Below are 24,471 nucleotides of genomic sequence, written 5' to 3'. Positions count from 1 at the left end.
AGTGTCTCATTATTAGCCCCCTAGAAACAGGCACTTTGACTGAAAGAGCCATCCCAGCCTTCACTGTAACAATCAAAGCGGCTCAAGAATAAACATGGCTTGGCAAGAATAAACACAAATTGCAGTGCTTGCTGTGAACAGTGATATCCAAGGGAGCAAACATCAAATGAAGGATTATCCCTGTTTGCAAGGAAGCTCTTTGAGAAAGAGATTGAATAAGGACCATCTGCAGCCCAGAGCAAAGGGATGAGCAGGAGAACCTGCTTGTGCCATCAGGAGCTCTCCCCTTTGAAGCCCACATGGTCTCCTATAGGCACTGTCTGGTTTAACTTCGTATGCTCTGTCAGCTGCTGGAGCCCTGAGCTCTTTACAGCTACCTCCAGCTTGCAGACAGCGTGGGCAAGCCCAGAAAGCACAAGGAGCGGAGTTCAGAGGGTCAGAGAGGACGAGGAGAGCTTCCCTGCTGTGAGCAGGTACTGGACCTGATGGAGACAGCCTGTGGGAAAAATGCAAAGCACCTGTAGGAGCTGGAGGGAAATCACATCAGCCAAATCCTGCGGGAAGCTCTGCTCTCTGCCCCAACACTAATGCTGACAGTCTTAGAGCAGGAGCCCTAAAGGCAGCTCTTAACCAGTGACTTTCCCCTCACTGCCCATGGGAAGTGAGCACGAGCAAGCCCTGCTCCCCAAACCCTTGCTGAGAGGCAGCCCACCTGGCATAAATCAAATTTGGAGGCACAGAGGTTCCATAAACAAGCTTATTTTCTGAAGCCGGGTCCCATTATGTTATCTGTCACTTTATTGGGGTTTCTGAGCCGTTTATTTTTATGTATATACATCAGAGCTGGTGAGCTGGCGTTGGCCTCAGAGTATAAAGCTGACAAGACACAGTAGCAGCGTGTGAAACCTGTCAGCAGAGCAGCCGCCTGTGAAATGAACACGGGAGCCGATGCAGATGATTTTATTTATGGGGAATCTTGGGTAGTGCATGCTGGAGTGGTGGTGCTGTCCGTGGCCCTCTGAGAGAGACCAGTACCAGACCCATTGCTGGCAGGGATAATGGCTCCAGGCAGCTGGAAATTAGATTTTCTTCTTAAGGAATGTCTTAAGCTGCTGAAATACTTTGGTAGCCCAGAATCTGTATAAATGGACAGATTTTCTTGGGATGGAAGGTTGTGATGGAAGGTTTTACAACACTTTGCTTTCTGGTGTTGTTCGTCTTGGTAATTGTTCTCTTAATGTTTTGTTTGTTTCTTTGTATTTAGGATAAACTCCAATTCAAGGTAAGGATTTGTTCTGAAATAGAAAAACTGGAGTTTCAAGAGAAGAGAAGAGAGGGGAGGGGAGGGGAGGGAGGGGGGGAGGAGGAGAGGAGAGGAGGAGAGGAGAGGAGAGGAGAGAAGAGAAGAGAAGAGAAGAGAAGAGAAGAGAAGAGAAGAGAAGAGAAGAGAAGAGAAGAGAAGAGAAGAGAAGAGAAGAGAAGAGAAGAGAAGAGAAGAGAAGAGAAGAGAAGAGAAGAGAAGAGAAGAGAAGAGAGAAGAGAAGAGAAGAGAAGGGTTTTGAAATATTTTTGAAACTTTTTTTCCCATTTTTTGGCCCCTGGAGCGACATTTTGCCAAACTCAATAGCCTTTACAAAAGCCTAAATGAATAATTGTTTCTGTCATGTTCCAGGAAAAAAGTATGTAGCTCAGCAATTTTTCCTCTCAGTCAGAGCAAGCATTTTGGGTGTGAGATAGTTTTATGGGTCATTGAAAACCCCTACAGAATTATCTGGATTGTTATCAGGGCGATGGTACACAACACAGACCCTGCTCTCAGAGGCTGTGGTGACCTTGCTCTGAGTCCTCTGCTTTAGCACAGAGAGGATGTTGCTGTCATGTTCTGGTCCTTCCACAGGCAAGAAGGGCTCAGTGCACTTGGAAAAGCAGACAGAGGTTGTCAGCCCCATGTTGCACATGGAAGTTGGTGCTCCCTGCCTACTCTTGCCAAATGCTCAGCCTGGGTAAGTAACTTGAGTTTGCACTGTGCCACATGCCCAGGGACAGCAGGGACCCTGTGGGGCTGCTCCTGCCTGAGCATGTCATAGGTGCATAAAACCTGGATACATTCTGTTTGGCAGGAATAATTCTTCAAATCTTCATCTAGACTCCAGTCTGTCATCATGGTTCACAAACAATGCTACTGGAGCAATTCCTAGAGCTGTATTTCCCAGGGAAATACCTCTGGATTGGCTGTGTGTCCCATGGCTGCCCTTGGAGAAGGCATGGGTTAGATGGTGGCATGTTTCTTCCTAAAAGCTGCAATCCCTGAGCCTTCAGTAGGAAGTTTCTGATACTGCTATCTTGCCTGCTGAAAATCAAGTGGTATTATTTTAATCCTCAGCTCTCTGGTTTGTGTGAGGAGCACGTTTCCTTCCCTGGTTTCACTCACAGCCTGTTCCACCAGCACATCTCCTGCTGGCCAGATGCAGGAAGGGCCTCTTCACCCTTCTCCATGAGTGAGACAGGCAGCTCTGCCTGATTGATCTGCTGCCTTCCAGCCCGGATCATTCCTCTGCAGGTCTGTCTCTCACCTGCCTGGGCACTGCTAAATCTTCCCTGGAAGGAAGAACTATTTGTCAAGTGAAATAGGAAGGTTTGAGTCTCATGTTCCCCAAGGCCACTTAGCAGGGCTCTGGCTGCTCTCTGGACCCTCTCTTTGCTGTGCTGGAGTGGCATGAGCAGGAATGAAGGCCACGAGGCTTTTCTGCCTGCTGTCAGCACTGCTCCTGTGAGCCCTCCTGGCAAGCACTGTGTGTGTCTTGTCTTCCCCAGCCTGTGAAGGTGCAGCATGCCTCGGCTTTGCCCACTGTGGAGCAACGTCTGTGGTCTGCACGTCATCTTTTGTGCTTCTCTGCACCAGCCCACTTATTGACTAGGAGTGTAATTGTGCTGCATCATGTCTAATTGGTTTGCTCTGTCTCTCTCCATTTGCTTTCCCTGCTGCCCCCCCGCTCCCTCCGTCAGCGCAGCAAGCTGTGAGCGTGAGCAGGGCACAAGGCCACGCTCCTGATTGCTGCAGGAAAACAAGGCACCCAACTTCCTCCTTTCTTCTCCTAAATTCAAATGACAAGAAACAGAGGCAAACAATTTTGCCAACCCTTGGCAGAGGGCCAGGGCTGATAAAGAGCCGTAATTAATCTCCCCAGCTTTATTAGAATATCATTACAATTAACTCGGCAATCTTCTGTTGATCAAAGCCATTGTTCCCTGCAGAGCAGAAGAAGCCAGCGTAAGCTTGGATTGTGCTGTGCTTAAAAGCACCTAGAGCTGGATCATTCCTGCCAGGCCAACAGCAGCTCCATCCCTCTGGCTGGCAGCACAAGGGCCCACAGAGCTGTGGGCACAGACCTCTGTCCTCAGCTGGCCTCTTGAGCCTCTTGCAGCTTTGATTTATTTTTTTAGCTTCTCTCCTTTGTTGAGCTATTATAGCCCAGATCCTTTGCAGGCACCTGTGAGTCCCTGATTCCCTGTGTAGATGTTCTTGGGTCCAGCCTTCTAAGCACCAGGTTGATTCCTTTGTGTGTGTTCATAGAGCTCATAGCACGCTTGCTTCTTAGGCTCAGCTGGAGCTACAGTGACTGCTGCAATAACAGAGGCAGAGCGGGCAAAGAAACCGGGGAAAACATTTGTAGAAGCCACATCTGAAGGAAAGGAGAGCTGTCAGAATGAAGCTTATAGGCTCTACAGTTAAATAGCCCGAGATGTGTGCTGTAGAAAAGCAGGGAAAATGAGCACCGTTAAACTTTCCTCCCTTTCCAACTGTTCTTTTAATATCGGGTAGTTATCTGTAATTTAAGCCTGTGATTAGTTTTATCAAAAAGATAGGTCTGAGGCAGAGATCTTAAAAATGATTAGGTGTGTGTTTGAAAGACAAGAACAGCTCCGCTTGCACTGCAGGATAAAGATGTCTGTCTGTTTGCTGCCTTGAGCATCCATCTGTGAGGGCCTTGTGCCAGAAGAAACCTCCAGTTCCACACAGATCCCAACCCATCCCAGACTTTCAGGGCACTTCTCATCCTCCTTAAAAGATACCAGAGCAGGATCCTTCTGGCACTGGGCAAGATTATCTCAGGTGATTTTATGTCTCTTGTTCTTCATCACACTTCAGCTTTTGAAGAATGATCTCAGCATTGGTGCTGTTGCTGGGGTCCTGACAACACAACCTTGCTGAATGCTCAGTCCCCTGCACCTGGAGCCACCAGCAATGTGGAGACACTGCCAGGTTGGCTTCCAGAGCATCCTGTCACGGGGAGTTACTCTAGAGGGGGCTGGAGGGCCTGCAGCCCATTCCCCATCCACTCCTGCACCTTTCTGCCTGGTGGACAGCCCTGTGCCAGGCTGGAACAATGCCCAGGGACTCCTCTGGTGCAGAACCAAGGGGGTTTGCTCCAGAGCAAACAGCCTGGCCCTGCCTCTGTTCTCAGCCTGATGTAAGATGGCTCAGGTGGAGGTTTTATCCCAAAACTGACTCTGCCACAGAGGATTTACAGGCTGTGAGCAGACTCAGTGGGTGTGAAAACATGCTATCCAGGTACACAGAGAGAGAAGCAGGGGAATTTAAACAGCTCTGGGTCTCTTCCCTTGTGGTTTGTGGAGGAGGTTGCAGCGGGCCAGTGAGCTGTTGTGGAGCAGGCAATGCTGAGCTGCCTTGCCAGTCAGCCTGGGAAGGGTTCTTAGGTGAAGGTGTTTGAATCTCTCTCGCTTTTTGTCCTGAATTCTCATCTGTTTGAATAGTCAACACTTGTGAGCCCTGGGAAATAGAAATGAGAAAGAAAAGGCAGGTCCAGGGCTGGGTCTAATTGACCTTGGCATTGTCCCTTTAAGCAGCCACCCAGGAGAAGGGAGCAGCTGCTCCAGTCCATTTGAAGGTGCAGATATAGCATATCCAACCTTGCCTGTACTGCCTGGCTTCACTCTGCAAATCCTTAACCCTTCAGGGCTGGAGAAAAGGAGCTGTATTTGCAGTGTAATTTTATATGCACAGTGCTGGCTGTGCTGAGTAAATGCATCTCACTGGCGGCAGCAAGCAGGATTTGGGGGTGGCACCCACTGCCACAATTCCTGCTGCAGGCAGGGGCATGAGTACATTACAGAATGCAATCACATGAGGGTTGGTTTGATGTAGGCTGCCAAGTTAGAACCCTCTTTCCACTTCTCCTTCCCTGCCCCTTCTGTGGCTGGGGATCTGAGGCACTAGAAAACCCTAAGAAGAACAACCCAAACCCAAGAGGCCATAAGACCTCAGATGGAAGGGGTTGTGGCTCTGTGTGAAGTGCCAGAGTATCCATGAGGTCCTTTGGTGGTTGGTCCCTAAGGACAGAACTTGTCCCTTTGGCCACCAGCATTCCTCAGCACAGGTGGGGGCAGGAGGGGCTGCTCAGCCTGCATTGAGCAGGTTCAAAGGGAGCAGAAACTGGAGAGGCTCTTCCAAAGGGCTTAAAGCAAGGCTTGTCTCCCCATGCCCTGCTGCACCTTCCCCTGCTCCTCCACAAATGGCTGAGGATATTATCAGGCTCCCTCAGGTCTCTATGTAAGATGCAGGGGCTGAGTGTCAGGTTGTTATTAAATGTCATTAGTAAGTGCCAAAACTGTGTGTAGCTCTTCAGGCACAGACAGTGACTGGAGGAGGGATGGTTCACAGTGCCAGGAGATGAGTGAATGCTGAAGGTCAGGGACACCTCTGTCTGGGCTGCCTTCAAGTCTCATTACCTGGTAGAGGCAGGAGGGAGGGTGTGTGTCACCAGGGACTTCCTTGTGCTCACATGGGGAGTCCCCAGCATGGTCTGTGTGTGAGGAAGAAGGAGCTGTGCAGCCCCCAAAATCCTCCTCTTGTATCACCCTGCTCTGCAGGGGCTCCAGTATGGGGCAGGGCAGGCTCCTGCCCATCACAGTGGAGCTGCCCAGGGGAAAGACTGATTTAGCCTCTCTTCTACCCAGCAGAGGCTACTGAAAGAAAAATTTTGCAAATGTTTTTCTTGCTGTTTTCCATGCTTGGCTCTAGCTTTCCCCCAGAGAGAGCTGGAGATGGTGCACTATTGAGGAGGCAGCACCAGCATCTCCAGGAAAGCTGCCTGCTTGCTTTGGTGCCTGGCTAGCTGTGGAGATCTGGGGAGGAGCCAAAAAACCCAGAAAGCACCAAAGCACCTGCCTAAAGGGTGAGATGGAGGCAGAGGCAGCTCTGGTGAGCGTGCCTGGGGCGGGAGGGAGGGACGGTGAGTCGGGAATCGTGTGCCTGCAGCAATCGCAGCCTCAGCACAGAGCGCAGAGCCGCTCGCTCGGTTTATTTCAGGAGAGCTGCCCTAGTTCTGTGCCTTCCGTGGAGTCCCTAATTATTCCTCAATCTTTGTAGCGAGCTAATTAGTTTCTCAGCACTCAAGGCTGGGGAACACTGATAGGCTTGGGAAGCACAAGCTGAAGTGATGATGAGGAGAAGAGAGCTGGTGGGAAATGGCTGACTGGCAGATGGGAATGGCTGAGGGCAGGGCAGGGTTTGGAGAGCTGCTGGAGGGTGGTCTGGGAGGATGATGAGGAGGGAAGAGCCATAATCTCTTCAGGCAGGGTCTGCAGTGTGACCATAGGGAAACAGCAATGAAGAGGCAGGGGGTAATTGAGGGGGCTGGAGGTGGGCAGGGAGTGAGAGGGATGGCCTGGGGCAGAGCAGCCACAAAGGGCAGGGCTCAGGGCTGGGATCCTGCACGGAGGGGAGCACAGCACTGGGCAGGGCAGCAGCTGCCCCCTTATGTGGGTACTTCCTTGGGCAGCTGCCTTTCCCAGGGTGCTGCTGCAGGACCAGCAGCCTTTCCTGACTGTCCCATCATTTTGCTGGCTTGGTGGTGACACCGAAGAGCTTTGCTGGGAGAGGCCAGCCTGGTCTCCAGGCTGGATGCTCGCCCTTCTGCCTGGTCAGAGCTGCTTCCTTCAGAGGGAGCCACCACAGATAAGGCAGACTGCACTAATACCCGGGTCCCCAATGTTCCCATTCCCCTCTGGCTGCTCTGTGTGCATGGATGCCTCGTTGCTCTGACACAGAGCCCACACTCCCTACATCTGCACTCTGAGCCCCAGGAGCACAAAGGTCTCGTTCCAGCTCTCACTGTCATTGGGAAGTTCCCAGTGGCCACTGAGTGCAGTGTGTGACAGCTCTGAAGTGCCCAGGTGGCCACAGATTTATTAGGATATTATTCTACTAGTGCTGCAAATGGTGTCATCTGTCTTCTAAACTTTGCACTTTATTTCAGGGAGAGAATTTAGTATATCCAGGCAATATGCTGTAGCTATAGCATATGATAAAGCCCTGCTGGGAAGTGTAGTTTAATTGATTTTGTTATTAAAGTGCCACTGGAATAAATTTGCTCATTTGAATGAAATGTCTTATTACCTGGATCGTAACAGGCACATGATGAAATCTCCAGAGGGGCTGGAGCTACCCACTGCCTGGTGGTGGAAGCTGACATGGAGCAGCTGGCTGGGACCTGCCACCCTGTTCACTGCAGGCTGGTCACCCTGAGACCCTCAGCACCCGCCCAAATCTGCAGGGAAACTCTGCTTGGAAACCTCAGGATGGGAACAAACCACAGTGGCAGGGCAAACTGTGTTTTAGTCACAGTTTGTGTTGTTCCTCTAATCCTTTTCTCAGGTAAGGACATTGTTTTAAAGGGAACTGAGGAAAAAATCTCTTTCACAGGACAGTATTTCTTCAGTACCACCAATAATAGGGGTGGATCGAGGAATGAACCTTTCCCCATTACACTGGGACTAACAGCACAGCCCATGCTTTCCAGTTAAAATTTGATTGCCTTGAATCCTGAGGATTATGGAAAATAAGAAAAAGGCCTAGTAAAATTTATGGGTTTTAATCATAAACTGATAGAATCACAGTAAATCTATCATAAGCATACAGATACAGATCCAGGAAAAAGAGGGGAAAGCAATAGGCTTTCTCTTAGAGGAGTTATGTGTACCTTGGCAGGGCCAGGGGGAGGGGAAACAGGGCTGCTCCCCCAGCCATCTCCTCTGGGGCTGCACCACAAATCCCTTCTCCTCTGCTATGTCCTGGGAGCAGGGATTGCACTGCAATGTCCCTGCCCTGTCTCATGGCAAACTGGCTGGGCAGGGCTGGAGAGCCCATGTGGAGGTGGAAAAAGAAGGACAAGGCAGGAGATAGAGGAAATAAGAGAAAAGAGAATCAAAGATCTTTTTCCCCTCCACCTCTCTGTGTGCTGCTCACTGTGGTGGAAGCAGGATGAGACCCTGCCAGGGGAGGAGGGAGGCAGAAATGTGGGGGAGAAACCTGTGAGCAGAGGGGACTGCAGGAAGCACAGCCATGGTGCAGACAGGAGAGCTCTTGACAGAGAGAAATGGCAGAAGAGCGAGGGAGCAGCACAGAAGGCAGAAAGTATTTAAAGAAAAAAAAAAGAGCGATAAGGAAGAAAAAGGGAGAGAGTAAAATATTGGCTCTGAAGCTGAGATAAGAGAGAGAGGGCAGTTAGTGAGAGAAGGAGTAAAATTAAGTGTGATAAGGCCTGATAGAAGTAGGGGAAGGCAGCAAGCCCAGGCAGAGAGCCAGGGGGCTGTGGGCAGAGCCAGGGGGCTGTGGGCAGGGCTGGGGGGCTGTGAGCAGAGCTGGGGGGCTGTGGGCAGAGCACAGGGGCTGTGGGCAGAGCACAGGGGCTGTGGGCACAGGAAGGTGAAGGGCCAGCCTGACCCCTCTTCTCTGGTCACCCTTACCCCTGTACATGCTCTGTGTACCTCTGGTGATCCATGGAGAGGAGCTGAGTGGGCACAGGGATTGCTGGGGAGGGTTAGGGAGTGGGTGGGTGTAAATGTGTCCTGCAGGGTGCTCAGAACTTGCTCCTGCCTCGCAGGCAGAGGGGAGAGCTGCCAGCCATGGACCCTGCAGTGGGGGAACACATGGAGCTGGTGGGGAGGGAAGGGCCGGGGTGGGTGATGTTCCCAGGCTGGAAGGGCTGTGTAACCACTCATCCTCCTCCCTGCTGTGTCCCCACACACCCCGCCTGTCACCAAGATGCCCATGGCACTCCCAGTCTAGGAAGCAGAGGAGGTAAGGCACATTTGCCCTCCATGCCCTAAGCACAACTCCCTGGGGTTTTTTTGCTACCTCTTTTAAACTGTTTTCTAAAGTGCTTTGTATTTATTGTGATTCAGAAGAAGCAAGTGGAAACTGCTGTCTGGCTCTGACACATCGGCCACGGTTCCCTGAAGAACAGTGCTGGAATCCAGCCTCTGCTTTCTCACCCCTGATTAAACTGCAATAGAAACAGACTGTAAATTTCAGCAAAGGAGAGAAAGAGAGTCTATTCTTTGGGTTTGGTTTTTTTCCTCATTTTTACCAGCTATGAAAATGGCTGAGCTTAGTTGCTGGCCACTCTGAGATGCTTTTCTTCTGCTCCATCCATCTGCTTCAATCACATGGTGACTGGAAAAAAAATTATCTAGTTCACAAAGCATCGAAGATTAAAAAATCAGTGTGGGTAACAAAGTGTATGGCAGTGCCACAGAGCATCAGGCATACTCACTAATGAGGGATTTGAGCTGCAGCTTGGGATTCAAGGCAGCAGTGTGGCCTCCCCCAGGAGGGTTTGAACAGCAGAGGTGGTGGGGCTGGGGACAGGTGTGGGGCTCTGTGACAGGGCTGGGCTGGGAAAATTCCTGAGATGTTCTATGGAAAAGAAATCATTTGCTCTCTTATTTTCTTTTTTTTTTTCTTAACCTTTTTTGACAGTGAAAGGCTTGGCTCCCCTTTGATTGCTGGTGCTCTGTAATGTATTGCAAATTCCTCATTGGACTTGGTTATTAGTATTTTTTAAAATCTATGTGTGTTGAATTAAGTCTTTTCATTACAGCATTAAAAGTGATCACTGGAGCCAATTAAGCAACTTTTTTGGATGGCCAGTGCCTGTAGCTGTCCAGGGTCATGGAGACCCCCCCCCCCACCTCTCTGCTGAGCCACTGGTTGAGTTTGTGTCAGTCCTGACAACCAGGCTCAGACTGAGCTTTCTGTGCCTAAAGTTCTTTTTTGCTTGGCTCCACTTGGCTGAGGTCCTTGTGCATCCCTGCCTGTCCCAGGGGAGTGCTGCTCTGAGCCCCTGCAGCAGGATCTGCAGTCTCTGGAGCCTGCCTTCAGCTTCAGCCCTAGGTTTGTGTGTTGCTGTTGGCAGTTTTGTGTTTAGCTTGCTGGAAATATTGGTTAAACACTGGTGGGAGGGGAAGCTCATGAAGAGCATTTTGCTTTGGCTCTTTTAAAAAGCAAAACAAAGCCACAGGCTTTTAAAAAATGTATTGGTTTCAAAGTTACAAAGGAAGGATGTGTTAAAGATGAGGAAAGAACAAATCAAAGCTTCTGAAACTTGCTGTGGAGAAAGAAACACAAAATGTTTTGTTTGAACAGAAAGCTGAAATCAGCAAAAACTCCCCCTCCCTGCAGCACAGATGCTTCAGGTTGGTTCCTCAAGGATGGCACAGTGCTGAAAGAAAAGCAAATCCATTCTTTCCCCTCTTGGGGCCCCAGGTTCCTGGCACTTACATTTTACCATCTTGTTGTGACTTTGATCCCTGGAGACTCCTTAGGTGCCTTACAAATCCAGAATGAAAATCTGGGCTCTGCCTAAGAAGTGTCACTGAGGCTGGGTGGCCCAGGGGGGTCAGTGTGGTGCCACCCTCTTGGTGGCAGCTGGGAAGGTTGGGAAGCACCTGCTGATTCAGTAAGGATGATAAAACCTTCAGTGCCCATATGGACACCATTTGCAGGGATGTTTTGTGTTTTGTTCTTGTGGAGATGAGATGGTCCTTAAGGTCTCTTTCAACCCAACCCAACCCATGCCATGGTGCTTCCAGACCTGATGCAAGTCCCAGAGCAGAGCAGAGGCAGGATGTTGCTGTGACCAGAGCCCATGGTGATGGGCTCACTGCTGCCTGGCAGGGGCAGTGTGTCACAGCCTGTGCCTGTTCTCTGCCTCAGCCTATGCCTGTGTCTATAGACCTGTGGAATTCCATTTTCAGACAAGGTCTCTGTGAGCCTGGAAGCTGAATTCCCTTGGATGTGCCTGAGGGTACTTGAGACTCTGGCTGCCAGTGATCAGGTCCTGAATTCCAGGCAGGTGGGGAGCAGTGCTGGAGCTGCTCCAGGCACCAGTTGCTGGAGGCACCCAAGTGGGTGCTGCCAATGGATGTGACACATCCCTGCCCATAGGGACAGCTGTGCAAAGCACAGGAGCCAGCTTGTCCTCTATAGGAGAGGACACACCCTGGTACTGCTGCAAAGGCTGGCAGAAGATCCTCTCCCCATGGAAGAAGCAGGAGGATACCCAGCCCCACCCAGGCAAAGCCTAGTGTCCCTGGCTCCTCACCTGGAGGCCATGGGCAGGGCCAGCCCTGCAATGGGGCTCTGCATCCACCTCCCACACAGAGGGCAGGAAAGCACAGCCCTGCTCCATGCTGCTTATGGACATCAGGGTCACAGCCCTGCTCCGCAGGCTTTGGGGATGGCCAGGGGAACTGACTAGAAAAACCAGGAAAAATAGTCAGACCTGCCTTGGTGCCACACCGGGCACTGCACTGCATCTCCTGCCTTTGATGTCAGCAGGAGACTCGCCCTGGCCTGAGGCTGCTCTTGGCAAGGCATCTGGGGAGTGCCTCTGAGGCAAGAAAGCAAGCACTTGCCAGGTACAGAACTGGACAGATCAAGAAGTCAAAATTTTTCATTCCAACTATCTATAGGAAATAGGGTTTTTTTATTATTTCAAGTTTTCATAAAAATCCATAATTATTGAAATCAAAGTTACAGAAGAAAGTTTGTAACTTTTTTATTGATTTTATTTCTTTTTTCTTTCTTTTTCCCACCCCCCCGTTGTTTTTCCCCTCTCAGAGTTATATCTGACACCAGAGTCCATCAGACAAAGTCCTTACAAACACAGGAGTCCTGAAGACATCGGCTGAATGTTTTCCTGGTATAAAGAAGAGGAGGAGGAGGTGGTGACAGTGCGGGCGCAGTGGGTTTGGACAGGGGCAGAGGGCACGGTGGAAGGAGAGAGGTCGGTATGTTTGTAGCAATGTTTGTTAATTATTTTTTATTTGTTCATTTGTTCTTTTTTTTTAAAAAAAACAAAACAAAACAACACCATTATTATTTGCAAATTGTTGCCTGGTTAAATCATTTTCATATTAAACTTGCGCGGCGCGTCGGCAGAGCTGATGCCCGCGTCAGACTTCCGTGGCACGTACTCGATTTCAATGTTGTGCTTGGTGTTGCCTTTCCCGCGGCTCCAGAGGAAGAGGAGCACCAGACAGAAGAGCACGACGCCCAGGAAGGAGATGAAGCCCATGGTGGTGGCGATGATGAGAGTCTTGATGTCAAAGGGGAAAGGCACGGTGGCGCGCGTGCTGTTGGCATCGCTCTCGTTGGGCTGGTTGGAGATGAACGCGAAGGTCTTGTTGGGCTGGTGGGGCCAGTCTGGGGAGTAGCTGCGCACGTGCAGGTGGGCCAGCATGGTGTCGTTGCCACCCGCGTTGCTGGCGATGCATAGGTAGGTGCCATTGTCCTGGATCTGGGCGTAGCGCACCTCCAGCGTGCCGTCAGGGAAGACAGTGAGCCGCCCGTTGGTTTTGGTAGAGATGAGGTGCTTCCGGGGAGACAGCCACATGATGGTGGGCGGCGGGTCCCCATCTGCCCGGCAGACAAAATGCACCGTGTGGCCTTCGTCCACGAAGATCTGCTGAGGTTTGCGGTCCCGTATTCGTGCTCGGCGGCAGGTGAAGTAGTTGGGCAGGAGGACGTCAGGGAAGTCCTTGAACTCCTTGCCCTGGACGAACTCGGGGGTGGAGCAGGTGGGCTGCTGCTTGTTGAAGTTCAACCTCCATCGCCGCCGGAAAACCCAGAGCAGCCGGCAGTCGCAGGCTAACGGGTTGTTGTCGAGGATGAGCGTCTCCAGGTTGCCCACCGAGTGGAAAGCTGACTCCTCCAGGGTGGTCAGCAGGTTCCCTGACACGTTCAGGATGCGCAGGTAATTGAGGCCGCGGAAGGCGAAGGGCTCGACCGTGGTGAGCTGCCCTCCCACCAGCTGGATCTCCTGGAGCCTGAGCAGGTCATGGAGCATTGAGCCCTCGATGGTGACGATGGGGTTGTAGGACAGGTTCAGGAACCGGAGGTAAACCAAGTGCCTCACCGACACGTACGGGATGGACGTCAGGTTGCAGTGGGTGATGGACAAGGAGGTCAGGTTCAACCCATAGAGGCAGTTGGATGTCATGGTATCCAGGTAGGGCCAGTGTGAGATCTCAAGGACCTTGAGCCGGTACAGCCTCTTGAATGAGTAATCCCGGATGGTGTTGATGTTCAGGTGGCGCAGCCGCAGCACGATCAAGCCGTGAAGGTGAGACAGGGCCTCCGTGGGGATGGAGGTCAGGTTGCATTTCTCCAGGGTCAGCTGCTCCAGGCTGTTGAGGCCACTGAAGGCCCGGTGGGAGATGTAGACGAGGTCGTTGTCACCCACCTCCAAAGACTTCAGGTTGTACAAGTCCTGGAACATGTAATCTAGGAGGATCACAATTTTATTCTCACTAATGTCTAGCTTGGTAAGGTTGCTGAGTCCAGTAAACACCCCCAAAGGGATCAGCTTGAGTCTGTTACTCCTGAGCCCCAGCGTCCTGAGGTTGAAGAGGTTGTTGAAAGCCCCAGGTTCAATGGCACTGATAATGTTCTCGTTTAGCTCCAGCTCCTCCAGGTGAGGGTAGTTGGCAAATTCATCCTGGTTGAGCGTCTTGATGCGGTTCTTGCCCAAGTCCAGCAGCCTGGTCTCGGTGGGGATCCCCTCTGGCACGACCATGAATCGCTTGCGGTGGCACAGGACGGCGCGCTCCTGGGCGGAGCACTCGCAGCGCGGCGGGCAGCCTGTGGCGGAGCCGGACAGGATGGATCCCAGCATCAGCAGGAGAATCGGCTGCCAGCAGGCCAGGATTGGGCTGCGCATACTCGCCTCCCCAGCTACCATCCTATCTCTCACCTGCAGGTAACAGCGGGAGAAAGAGCAAGGGGCACGTGAGCAAACAACGGGCACAGCCAAGGCAAAAGCTCTGGTGTCCTGGCAGAGGTGATGGGAAGGCAAAAGGCACCGCCCATGCACAGCAGAGGGTCTCATTTTCCAGCTGAAATGCGGCCCTTTGGCTTCAAGACCCTCTCTCCTCCCCACTCCCTGACTTTCTACTTGATGGTTGAACGTGCACAGACTTTTGAGTGGAAGGCCTTGAGGAATCTGTGTCATACAGCTTCCTCTGCTTCTTAAAAAAATAATTTAATACGAAACACATCTATCTACATCCTATTTTAAGCTCTTGAAATTATTCCGTTCCCTGTAGATGGAGCCTGAATATAAAGACTGCTTTGCAAACAGAGGAGCTGAGCAGAGGATGGAGCATCTGGGGAGCCCCACTTGGGGCGAGCAGCACTGACAGCTCAGTGGGAGCCTGCTCCCTCCTTCTGTGCTCCCCCATGCCCCAGCTGCTCTCAGTGGGTCCCCAGGGCCAGTTCCTTGCCTCCCACCATGCCAGCCTGCAAGGGCAGACCCAAACCATTTTCCCCCCACCCAGAAACAGCAACTGGGCAGACACTGCCTACAAGAGCAAGCTGTAGCCTCAAGTCAGGTCCAGGGGGGCTCTGGATAATGAGGGAGCTGCCTGGGAAAGACCCAGCCTCCTGCTGATGTCCCCAGGGAGGACTGGGAGACCTCCCTGGGGACTCATGGCCTGGCTTGTGCCCCAGCCCAGAGCCATCCTGGCCGGGCAGAAGCGGATGCTCCTTGTCACTCTGCCTTTGTTGCATTTATTTCCTTGTTCAGGCTGTTATGAGGAATCAAATCATATCAATATTGCATATTAGATCTCCAGCTACTCCAGCCCTTGTTTATATCTATTGTTATGTTACTCTCTGCACTACTCCCACTAATGCTATTTATGGCTATCACCAAACACACCCAATCCATTACTTCCATTGGCTCTGTTTGTATCCATCACTGTATATCCTGTCCATTACTCTCCCTGCTCTAGCACTATTTATGGGGCTGGTACACGTTCTGCACATTCCTGCCATTGCATCTGCTCATATTCATCATTTCATACAGATATATGACCCAAGGATCACTTTTGTTCCCAAAAAATTATTCAAAATTTCTTTGTAAGATATAAGGATGGGAGATGATGGACTGGCCATAAAAATGTCCACCAGCACCATCTTGGAAACCACCAGCCTCGGCACAGCTGGTGATGGGCCGTGAGGGCCTGGAGTGTCCCCAGAGGAACCCTCTGTGGTTTCCTCCCATTTCACTGTCCCCTTCCACCCCCCCCCCCCCCCTTTTTCCCTGCTCCCCTCTGCAGTGGGGCTGCTCCATGGGGAACACATCACCCCACAGTGAGGGGTGCAGGGATGGGGAGCTGGTCCTGCCGAGCTCCCCTGGCTGTGATGCTGAGCTCCCTCCTGCTGGCCCTGGGCCAGCATGTCCCAGTCCAGTGGAAACACTTCCAGTGGGAGTGCCTGGGCCCCAGCCAGGCTGCAAACAGCAATTTGCTGGGTATTTACAATCCATCATCTCCCATGTCATCACCTCCCTGGTGCTGGGCAGCAGCACAGATACAAGGGGGTTGCTGCTACCTCTGCCATGCTGCTGGGGTGGCGTTGGGACTGGGGCCGGTGCCCTGGAGCCAGGGTGGCCCCCTGGTTGGCATGGCCCAGGTTGCACATGGATTTGTTCCCCAGGCTCCTGCTGCAGCCCTGGCTGGGGCTGGGCTGCCAGTGGGTGCCCATGGCCAGGAGCCTCTTGGGCACTGCCCTCCCACCACACGCTTGTTCCTGAGCGCTGGCTCGCCTGCAGCCTTTTTTCTCAGAAACCAATTCCTGCTCCTCAAAGCCGTGCTGAGAAAGCCATCAAATACAGCAAAACACGGCATGCAAAACAAAATACAGTCTGAGGGGCTTAATTATAGCAGGACTGAAAACACTCAGCTCATTAAGAGTGCCAGGCATCAGCCTTGTTTGTGTGCCGGGCCAAAAGCTCCGCTCTGCCTGCATGTGCTGCTCTGTTCTGGTCCCTGCTGGCCACAGGGAGGGGGCAGAGCTGAATCCTGCAGACCAACTTTCCCCAGGCTCAATCCTGCCTCTCCAGCAGCAGGAAGGGGATTGCACCTCCAAAGCACCTTGTCCTGTGCTGTCATCCCCAGCGCAGCCTCGGCAGGGTCAGAGCTGTGCGGTATCAGTGAGTAAAAAATCAGCAAGGAGGCCACAGATGAATGAAGCAGAATCTGTGTGGCGTTACCGACGAGCACAGCCCAGAATTAAAGTCTAGACACACCTCACATGTTATTAGTTCTCAGCTAAATTTAAATCCGTGATAAATACAATCCCTGACAAAAACATCCGTAATCTTAATAGCCAGAGTCACAGAAGAGCTTTGGGAGAAAGACAATAAATAAGCTGGAAAATTCTGAGCTAAGATGAGCTTTAAATCACTTCTGGCTCCCATTTACCTCTGCCTGATTCGGAGAGAAATAGTTGTGCCTCAAGGTGATGTGGATATTAAGAGATGCCCTTCTAAAAACGACTCAAACTGTGATTTTTGTGTGAGCTGTGGGCGAACAATGCATGCATGGCTTTACAGCCCCTGCACAACTGCTACCTGCAGGAAGGGCTTTCCACAAAGCCCTCCCAGATTTACTGTGAGGAAGACCCTGAAACATGCCCAAGCTGCCCTCCAGGGTGCCAGCCATGGCCCAGCAGGAGCTGCCAGGCAGGAGCAGAGGAAGGGGCCGTGGCCGTGATGCACAGCCCAGCCCTTGGCATGAGCGTGGTTCTCCTTCCTCAACCACAAAAAAAGAATGGACAAAAAAAGCAGCAGCTGCCAGGCTCGCTGCCTTTAGGTGACAGCAAACCCAGTGCAAGCCAAAGCAAAACTCATGCTCAGAGCCATGGCAGCCACTGACCCCTGTCCTCACCACCTGCTGCCCAGGGCTGAGCGCTCTCAGCACAGTCCCCTCCCGCGGGAAGGTCCCGGCCTCAGCCCAAGAGGCGCAGATGGAGGCACCAGAGCTCTGCCTTGGTGCTAAATACAGCAGGGCCTGCCCAGTGTCTCTGCCTGGGCTCACTGCTGGGAGGGAAGATGCCATTCTGGGCCTGTGCCTGGAAATGCAGCCTGGGGCCAGACTGAAGCGCTGACGTGCGTGGGGTTTGCTCTGGTGTGACAGGCACAGGCTGCCCTGGGGTGGGAGGAACAGCCCCAGGAAAGCCAAACTTGGATGATGACCCAAAAGGGAGCCCAGGCTCTGCCCCTGAGTGTGCTCCTGAGGATGCCCCAAGGGGTGGGGCAGCCGCCTGGCCATGCCCACCACTGTCACCTCTGTCCCTGGGCTGTCCCCTGCTCCCCACCCCGCCGAGCAGGGAGCGATCTGCTGTGCTGACAGGGAGAGAGCAGGAGGCAAAAATCCCCGAGTCAGCTCTAAGCCCACCTGGCAGCCATAAATTACAGGGCTGGAGATGTTCACCCTTGAACCAGATGCTTCTGAGAGCATCGAGCCACAACAGGCAATTTAGGACAAAGCAAGCAGGGAGGGGGGCCCAGTGTCCCCACCCTGTCCCTGCAGGAGCCAACCTGCTGCTCCCAGCTGTGCACAGGAGTGAGTTGGACAGTGCTGGGCATCCTCACTGGGCTGCAGTGGGGGGACGAGTTCAGCCATGGGCTCACCCCATCTCTGCCATGATGGCTTCATACAAAGCCAACGAGACACAGCTCCCCGAGTCCATGCTCCCACCTCCTCTAAGCTGCTCCAGCTAAATCAAATTTTATTGAACTTCACTACATTTTAGAGACAAAGACTTCAGGTTTACAAATAAATATTTAACAACCTTTCCTGCTGGTAGAGGAGTTTCTTACCCAGACCCTGGGCTCTGCACTGTTTCTGTAGCTATCTGCAAAGCAGCAAAACAAAGGGAGCAGCTTTAATTTGCCAAACACGTTTGTGCCCGTTTCCTCCTCTTATCATTTCCCCTGTGTCCAGTGTGCATTTGTGGGCCCTTTTGCTTTGTCTCTCCCTCCTCTCTACCCTATCTGCTTCATCCTCCTCCTCTTTTCCCACCCAGTCCCAAGAGTGCAGGCATTGGCAGTAACTGCCCTTCTCCCCCCTGCTCAAGGATGGGCAGCAATGGGTGGGAGCATCAGGCAGAGGTGGTGGTTTCCCTTCTGGAACCACCATGCTTCACATGGGGAAGAAGAAATCAAAGAGGGAAAGCATGAAGTGATTCCTGAGTGCTCTCAGGGCACAGCCAGGGTGGCACAGCACTGGCCTGGGCGATGGAGACCTGCCACCACACCCCTCTGGACCTTCATTAATGGATGGGCTGCTAACAAAGGGTTAGAGGCCTGCCCTGTGTCCTGGCCTGGCCCCAAAATCATCCAGGAGCAGCACAGGAGGGTGAAAGAATGGGGGAGAAACAGGCAGAAGATGAGAAGGACCCCTCAGGGTGGTGGGGACACACAAGCAAGTTGTGCAAGGCAGTGAGCCAAGGCAGGTCAGCCAGAGGAGAGCCCACCCCCAGCACCACCAGCTGCTGGGGTCACCGCTCCCCTTCCCACAGGAAGGCACAGCTCTCCAGCTGGGAGCTCTTGCTCAGCCTCCTGGAGTATCTGCTTTCAGCAGCTCCGAGGTGGGAGCCTGGAATAGGTGTGGGGCAACCTGATCTGCTCTGGCAGCTGCTCTGGAGCTGTAAAAGAGCACGAGGAAGAATTGAAGATGCAAATCCCCTTCCGGCACTGACACCGCCCGGCTGGCACCAGATTTTGGTCATGGCTGGCCCATGGGAGCGCCCTGCAAAGGCATTTCCTCATGGAAACAGGCTCTGCCACCCAAAATGGGGTGTCCCCAGTGCTGCAGTCAGTCAGGAAAGCACCAAGGCAGAGAGCAAGAAGAGCAGAAAAAATGGAGATGCCCAGGGGAGGAGAAGAGCTCTAACATGGGCTGAGGGGCTGGAATGCTGGTAAGGGGAGGCTCTGGCCCAGCTGCCTACTGGTTTAAACCTGGACTGTGGATCTACCTGACCCCATGCCGGGACAGCTATGTACAGACAGGGACAGCCAGCAGTGGCCCAGAGCCAGGCTGGAGAGTGGCTTTCATTTTCAGGCGGGTTACTGGAGCAGGACGACGGGAAGGAGATCCTGGTTGTCTCTGCAGGACGCTGAAGCTCAGAGCAGTTTTTGCTGAGGCTGTTTCTTGCTGTGATCACATCTGTGCAAGAGCTCCTCACCCTCCTCCTACCTGTGCTCCTTCGTTTTGAGCCTCTTTTCTCTCTCTGGCTGCACATGCCTCAGCGCCATCAGCAGAGAAAACATCCTGACAAGGGATCAATAAGTAATTGCAAAGGCAGCTGTGGATGTCAGGGGCTGTAAAGCCCTGAGCCAGCACAAGATAAACAAGGGGGGTGAGGGTGCAGTGCAGAGTGGGGCTGGGGCTCAGGGCCAGCCATGCTGCCCTGCTCATGGGTGGAGGTGGCCAGGACACGGACTGGTCACTGCTGCCACAGCCACTGCCTGAACTGGTGGTTCAATGCTTCCCACGTCAGGTGAGCCTGGAGAAGGCTCATTTTTTATTCCTTATGTGAGCCAAAGAGCAGGGGAGTTGTGTTTGCCAAGGGAATAGCTCCCAGGGGCTGGCTGGAGACTTCTAGGGCTGGGTCAGGAAGAGATGGCTGGAGGCTGGGAAGGACATGCACCATTTGAATGGAGATTCTCCTTCTTCTTCCTTTATTTTGGCAAATTTCCTTGGGATTGCTGCTTCTGTGGATATGGGCTGGGTCACCAGGATGTTTTAAGTGCTCACTGAAGGCAGGCAGCTCACCTTGCACTCTGATCAGTGGGCACTGTGTACAGGAGGCTGCAGTGTAGCATGAGGGTCTCCCTAGACGGTTCTTTTTCCCTGCAGGAAAGCTGAGAAAGCTGGGAAAGGGGCATGGAAAAACCCCAGGCTCTTCTCAGGGCAATGGAAACACTTGCCCTGAAGAGGTGAAACAAAGTCCAAGGAGTTTCCTGCTGGGAGAGCACCAGGGTCACAATGACATTGCAAAGGCATCCCCTGCAACGTGTCCATGGCCCAAACGCCTTCTGTGCTTCCTTGAGCTGCCCTGAGCCGCCCTGCACGGCGTGGCAGGGCTGGGGCTGGGGCTGGAGGATGGGCACAGCCCTGCAGGGCACAGCCCTCCCTCCCAGCACACAGCCCCAGAGCTGCTGAATCAGCCAGAGCCCAGCTGCACAGAGCCTGAGCTGGACCCGTGTGCAGGGCAGCACAGCACCTGACACGGCAGAAAAGCAGCTGAACAAAGTCACCCCACAGCCAGAGCGCCTCTCAGCCCCGCCAGGAGCAGATGGCACCGCTGTGTGGGCTTGCCTTGAGGGCTGGGCTGGGGACAGGGGCTCCCTGCTCCCCCAGCCCCAGGCTGCAGCCTGGGCCACGGGCAGTGCCCCAGCAGCGAGGAGCACACAGCTCTGCCAGGCTGAGCCACGGCTCCTGGCCACCCACAAACCACACCCGGGGGCAGGAAAGACGAGCTGCTCCCTCCTACTTCTCCCTGCCTGGGAACACCCAGTCCAGCTACCAAAAGGCATCCCATGGCTCTACAGCTCCCCAGAGCTCTGCTCAGTGCCCACAGCAGGGCTGGGGCAGCAGCAGCTCCAGCAGCACTAACCCAGGGCTAGCAGGCAGAGCTGGGGGAGCCCCACCAATGCCTCCTGCCCTCATTTACCCAGGGCTGCCTCAGGACAGCAAATGCCAAACCAGCCCAACACCCTGGTCCCAAGGGCCAAAGAGAACAGCGCTGAGGCTTTGGGATGTGACCCCCTCTAAATGCCACCACTCCAAACCACTGTGTCCCTACTGCATCCCTGCCACTGCTCAAAGGTTGAAACCCCAGATCAAAGTCCCAAAGGCTGAGGAACAGCAGGTCCAGGGACCAGTCATATTCCTTCCATTTAATTTAAGCTAAGACTGTACTTACAGCATCACTTTGGTTCCCAGGGCACATCCCTCGAATTCCCCTACAACCAGCACAGGATACCAAAAAAAAGTACAAGGGCTGCTCCTTTCCTCTGGAAACCTTTGGGATAGTGGCAAGAGAACTTCAAAGGACATAGGACATAAAGCAGTCAGCTTTGCTGACCTCAGGGAAACCTGCTGATTTACCCCCCTTTAGGACCAGCCCTGGTATTTTTATACTGCTGCCTAAAATAAGTGGCCTGGGAAGCCTTTGGGAGAAGCCAAGTGCAGCCCAGCGCGGCAGAGCTGGCTCTGGGATCACCCACCAGTGAGACAAGGGTCAAGGGACAGTGTGTGCCCTGCTGCCAGGGCTCCCATGAGCACGGGTGGCACCAGCAGAGCTGTCCTTGCTGCACAGCCCCAGGGACACGGGGCAGAGCAGGGGGCAGGAGCATGGCTGTGCTTCAAGGCACGGTGAGAGATGGAAGCCCCAGTTCACTCCATCCATCTCATTTCCCCACTCCTTCCCGCAAGCCACATCTCTCTCTCTCTCCCCTTCCCATTTGTTATTAAGTTTTGTTCACATAATCACAAATTTGGTGCCGCAGGAAATTCCAGAGAGAGAAATGGAGAAAAAAGGGAGGCAAAGAAAGCATGAGCAATAGCAAGTGCAGAGGGAAGATTCCTCTTCCTAGCCTGGTTTTCTCTGGGCTGGTTTTACATGTATAATTCCTTTTTCTTTCCCCCTCTCTCACTTGTTTGATTTTTGCATTATTTATAGCTTGTCTTCAGGGCCTGTATTTGCTGTTATTGTTTCATTCAACAATAAAATGGATTAGATAAAAACAAACTGTGCTGAGCCACGGCTGAGCCTGCCCGTCCTGCCTCCAGCTGAACCCACACAGCCAGGCAGGGCGGGCAAGGGGCTACCAGCCCCTCCCAGCCCAAATCCTGCAGGAAGGGAGGTGCTGAGGGATGTGGCCTGGACAGGGTTTGGGCTGACAGAAATCCTTGGCAGGTATGGGGCTGTGCCAGGCAGAGCTGTTCTAATGCCCATGACAAGGGGTGGCAGTGTCAGCACAGCGGCAGGCTCAGCCATGCATTCCTCAGCCTTTCCAGCACACGCTGAGCCCGTGAGCATAGAAAGAAAGAGAGACCCACCATGGGGATGGAGCAGCTCCCCACTGCCCTCAAAAGGAGGCAGCTGTGGGGTGGGTTTGCTGTGTTGTGCCTGAGCTGCTGCAATGCTTTCTGCCCTTTCTCCTCTCCCAGCACTGTGGATAATGACACGGAGCCTGCGCTCTGGGCTGTACGTGAGAACAAAAGTAATCACAGGGAAATCCAGTGCACGGAATGCAGTGGGAAATGTGAGGCCAGGGTTTCCATTTCGCTGCCGTTTCCCATTGAGGAGGATAAACAGGCTGAGCACAAATCAGTTTAATGGCAGCACCTAATGGCAGCGCAATTCTGCGCTTCCCGGAGCGAGCCGTAGCTCAGGCCCAAAGTGGCAGGGAGATGCCAGCTCTGTGGGACAGCTCAGTCCCAAAGTGGCAGGGAGATGCCAGCTCTGTGGGACAGCTCAGGCCCGAAGTGGCAGGGAGATGCCAGCTCAGTGGGACGGGCACCCCATGGCACAGCCCCAGACAAGCACTGGGGGCCCCCCAGGACTGGCTGCCCTGGGCAGCAGCACTGAGACCGCCCAGTCCACCACGGCACAAGGGGAGTGCTGTCCCTCTGCAGCCCTGGGAATGGCTGTGGACTGCTGTCTGCCCAATTCCCAGCAGAAAAGAGGTGTCCCTGTGGGTGTCCCTCACATCCCTGAGGTCCCCAGACCCAGAGGGGTCCTGTGGAGTGCCGTGCCTTGCTCTGTGCTAGAGCACACAAAGCACTGGCCAGCAGAACAAGGCACCAGGCTAGTGCCTACTGTGATGCCTCCCCAGCTCCTCAGGCTCATATTTTGGGTAGACCAGACGGATCTGGCTCTCTGTGACTATTCGCAATCCAAAGGAGGGGTGGAGAAAGGCTGGGTTTGGGTACAGGAGGGAGAGGTTTGGCTGCTGGAGGGTGAGAAGTACCTCTGGAATGCTCAGGCTTTGCTCACCACCCCCAGGTTGCCTCTGAGGTCTAAATCGGTTGTTTCCCATTTCACACTCGACATCTCAAATCCAAACAAAGAGCTGAAAGAATAGATCACGTCAAAATATTTCTGCTTCTCCCTCCTACGAGAATTCCCCATCAGAGACCAATCCAATTAAGGTGCAGGTTATGAAATTAACCATAATTACCAGAGCGATATTTAATGTTTTGCATTCTGATGAAGAAACAGAATAGAAATGACAAAAAAATGAGTAATTGTGGGTCCTACTGCTATAACTAATAGCAATATGGGGGGAGGGGAAGGGCTGCCAGGGAAGTGAGGGCTCTGTGGGGTGGCAGGGGCTGGGCTGCATCAGGAACCTTACATCCCCAAGGGCAGGGCTGGGTGCTCAGGGGCACATCCCCCAGGGAGCCATGGCCAGCCTGACCCCCAGAGCAGAGGTCAGCCCAGTCTGATGGCAACCACAGGCATTTTGCTATTTGAGCATCCCTTGGACAATGCTGGAGCACAGGAATCATGTCCTGGAAGGCACAGCCCAGTCCTGCACCTCCTCACTCTGTCCCTGCTCCCTGTGGGGACCCTCCAGCTCAGCCAAGGACTGTCCCCACCTCAGGACAATGACCACAGCCCTGAGACAAAGGACATGAGTGCTTCAGTGGGGAAAGCCTTTGGCCTCTGCCAGGACACTCCTGTGGAGCCCAGGAGAGGAAAGCTCATTGTACACACGTCCATTGCAGGATGCCAAGGCACTGACCAGCACTGACACGTGAATAAAATGATGGAAAAACCCATGCAGGATGGTTAAACAGAACCATGTCTGTGCTTCACCATGAGAATGAGCAAAACAAAGCCAAGCTCCCCAGCCCCTGTGACAGGGACAGTGACCTGCTGCCCTGCCTGATCCTTACTCAGGTAGGAGATGCTGTCTGGATGGGGCATGGGAGGGGCAAGGGATGGTGGCCAAGATGCTGGTGAGGCCAGAGGGAGGCCTGAGCCACTGGTGGGGCTCATGGCAGGGCTCCCCCACCACAGCCATGCTGCACCAATACACTCCATGCATCCCATGCAGGCCCAGAGAGGTCCCGTTGGTCATTCCTGATTGCTGCTCCTGAAGGTGGGAATCACCCAGGATTCACCCCAGCACAGTGCTTGGGGTCTCTGCTCAAGGCAGGGCACTCCCCCCACTGTGAAGCCACACTGGTGTGACCTCCTGTCCCCAGGGATGGAGAGAGCCACACACTCCCTGCCTGGGCTGAAGGGGAGATGATGATGTCACCCTCAGTGACATTTATCAGCATTTATTCAATTGCCCG

General features: G+C 53.2%; 1 protein-coding gene across 6 annotated transcripts in view; it reads right to left on the bottom strand.

The window, feature by feature from the left end:
- Positions 1-11,755: 11,755 nt before the first annotated feature.
- LINGO1 (leucine rich repeat and Ig domain containing 1) overlaps positions 11,756-24,471 on the bottom strand; it is a 156,402-nt gene continuing 143,686 nt past the window's right edge. For all 6 annotated transcript variants that reach the window (XM_030955523.1, XM_030955526.1, XM_030955524.1 and 3 more), the window contains one exon: positions 11,756-14,060. In XM_030955523.1, the coding sequence (XP_030811383.1) occupies positions 12,207-14,048 (1,842 nt within the window). In that variant the 5' untranslated portion in view covers positions 14,049-14,060 and the 3' untranslated portion in view covers positions 11,756-12,206. The remainder of the gene's footprint in view (positions 14,061-24,471) is intronic.

This window comes from Camarhynchus parvulus, chromosome 10 (genome assembly GCF_901933205.1).
Source record: "Camarhynchus parvulus chromosome 10, STF_HiC, whole genome shotgun sequence".
Lineage (NCBI taxonomy): Eukaryota > Metazoa > Chordata > Aves > Passeriformes > Thraupidae > Camarhynchus > Camarhynchus parvulus.
This window is presented reverse-complemented; position numbering and strand designations above follow the sequence as displayed.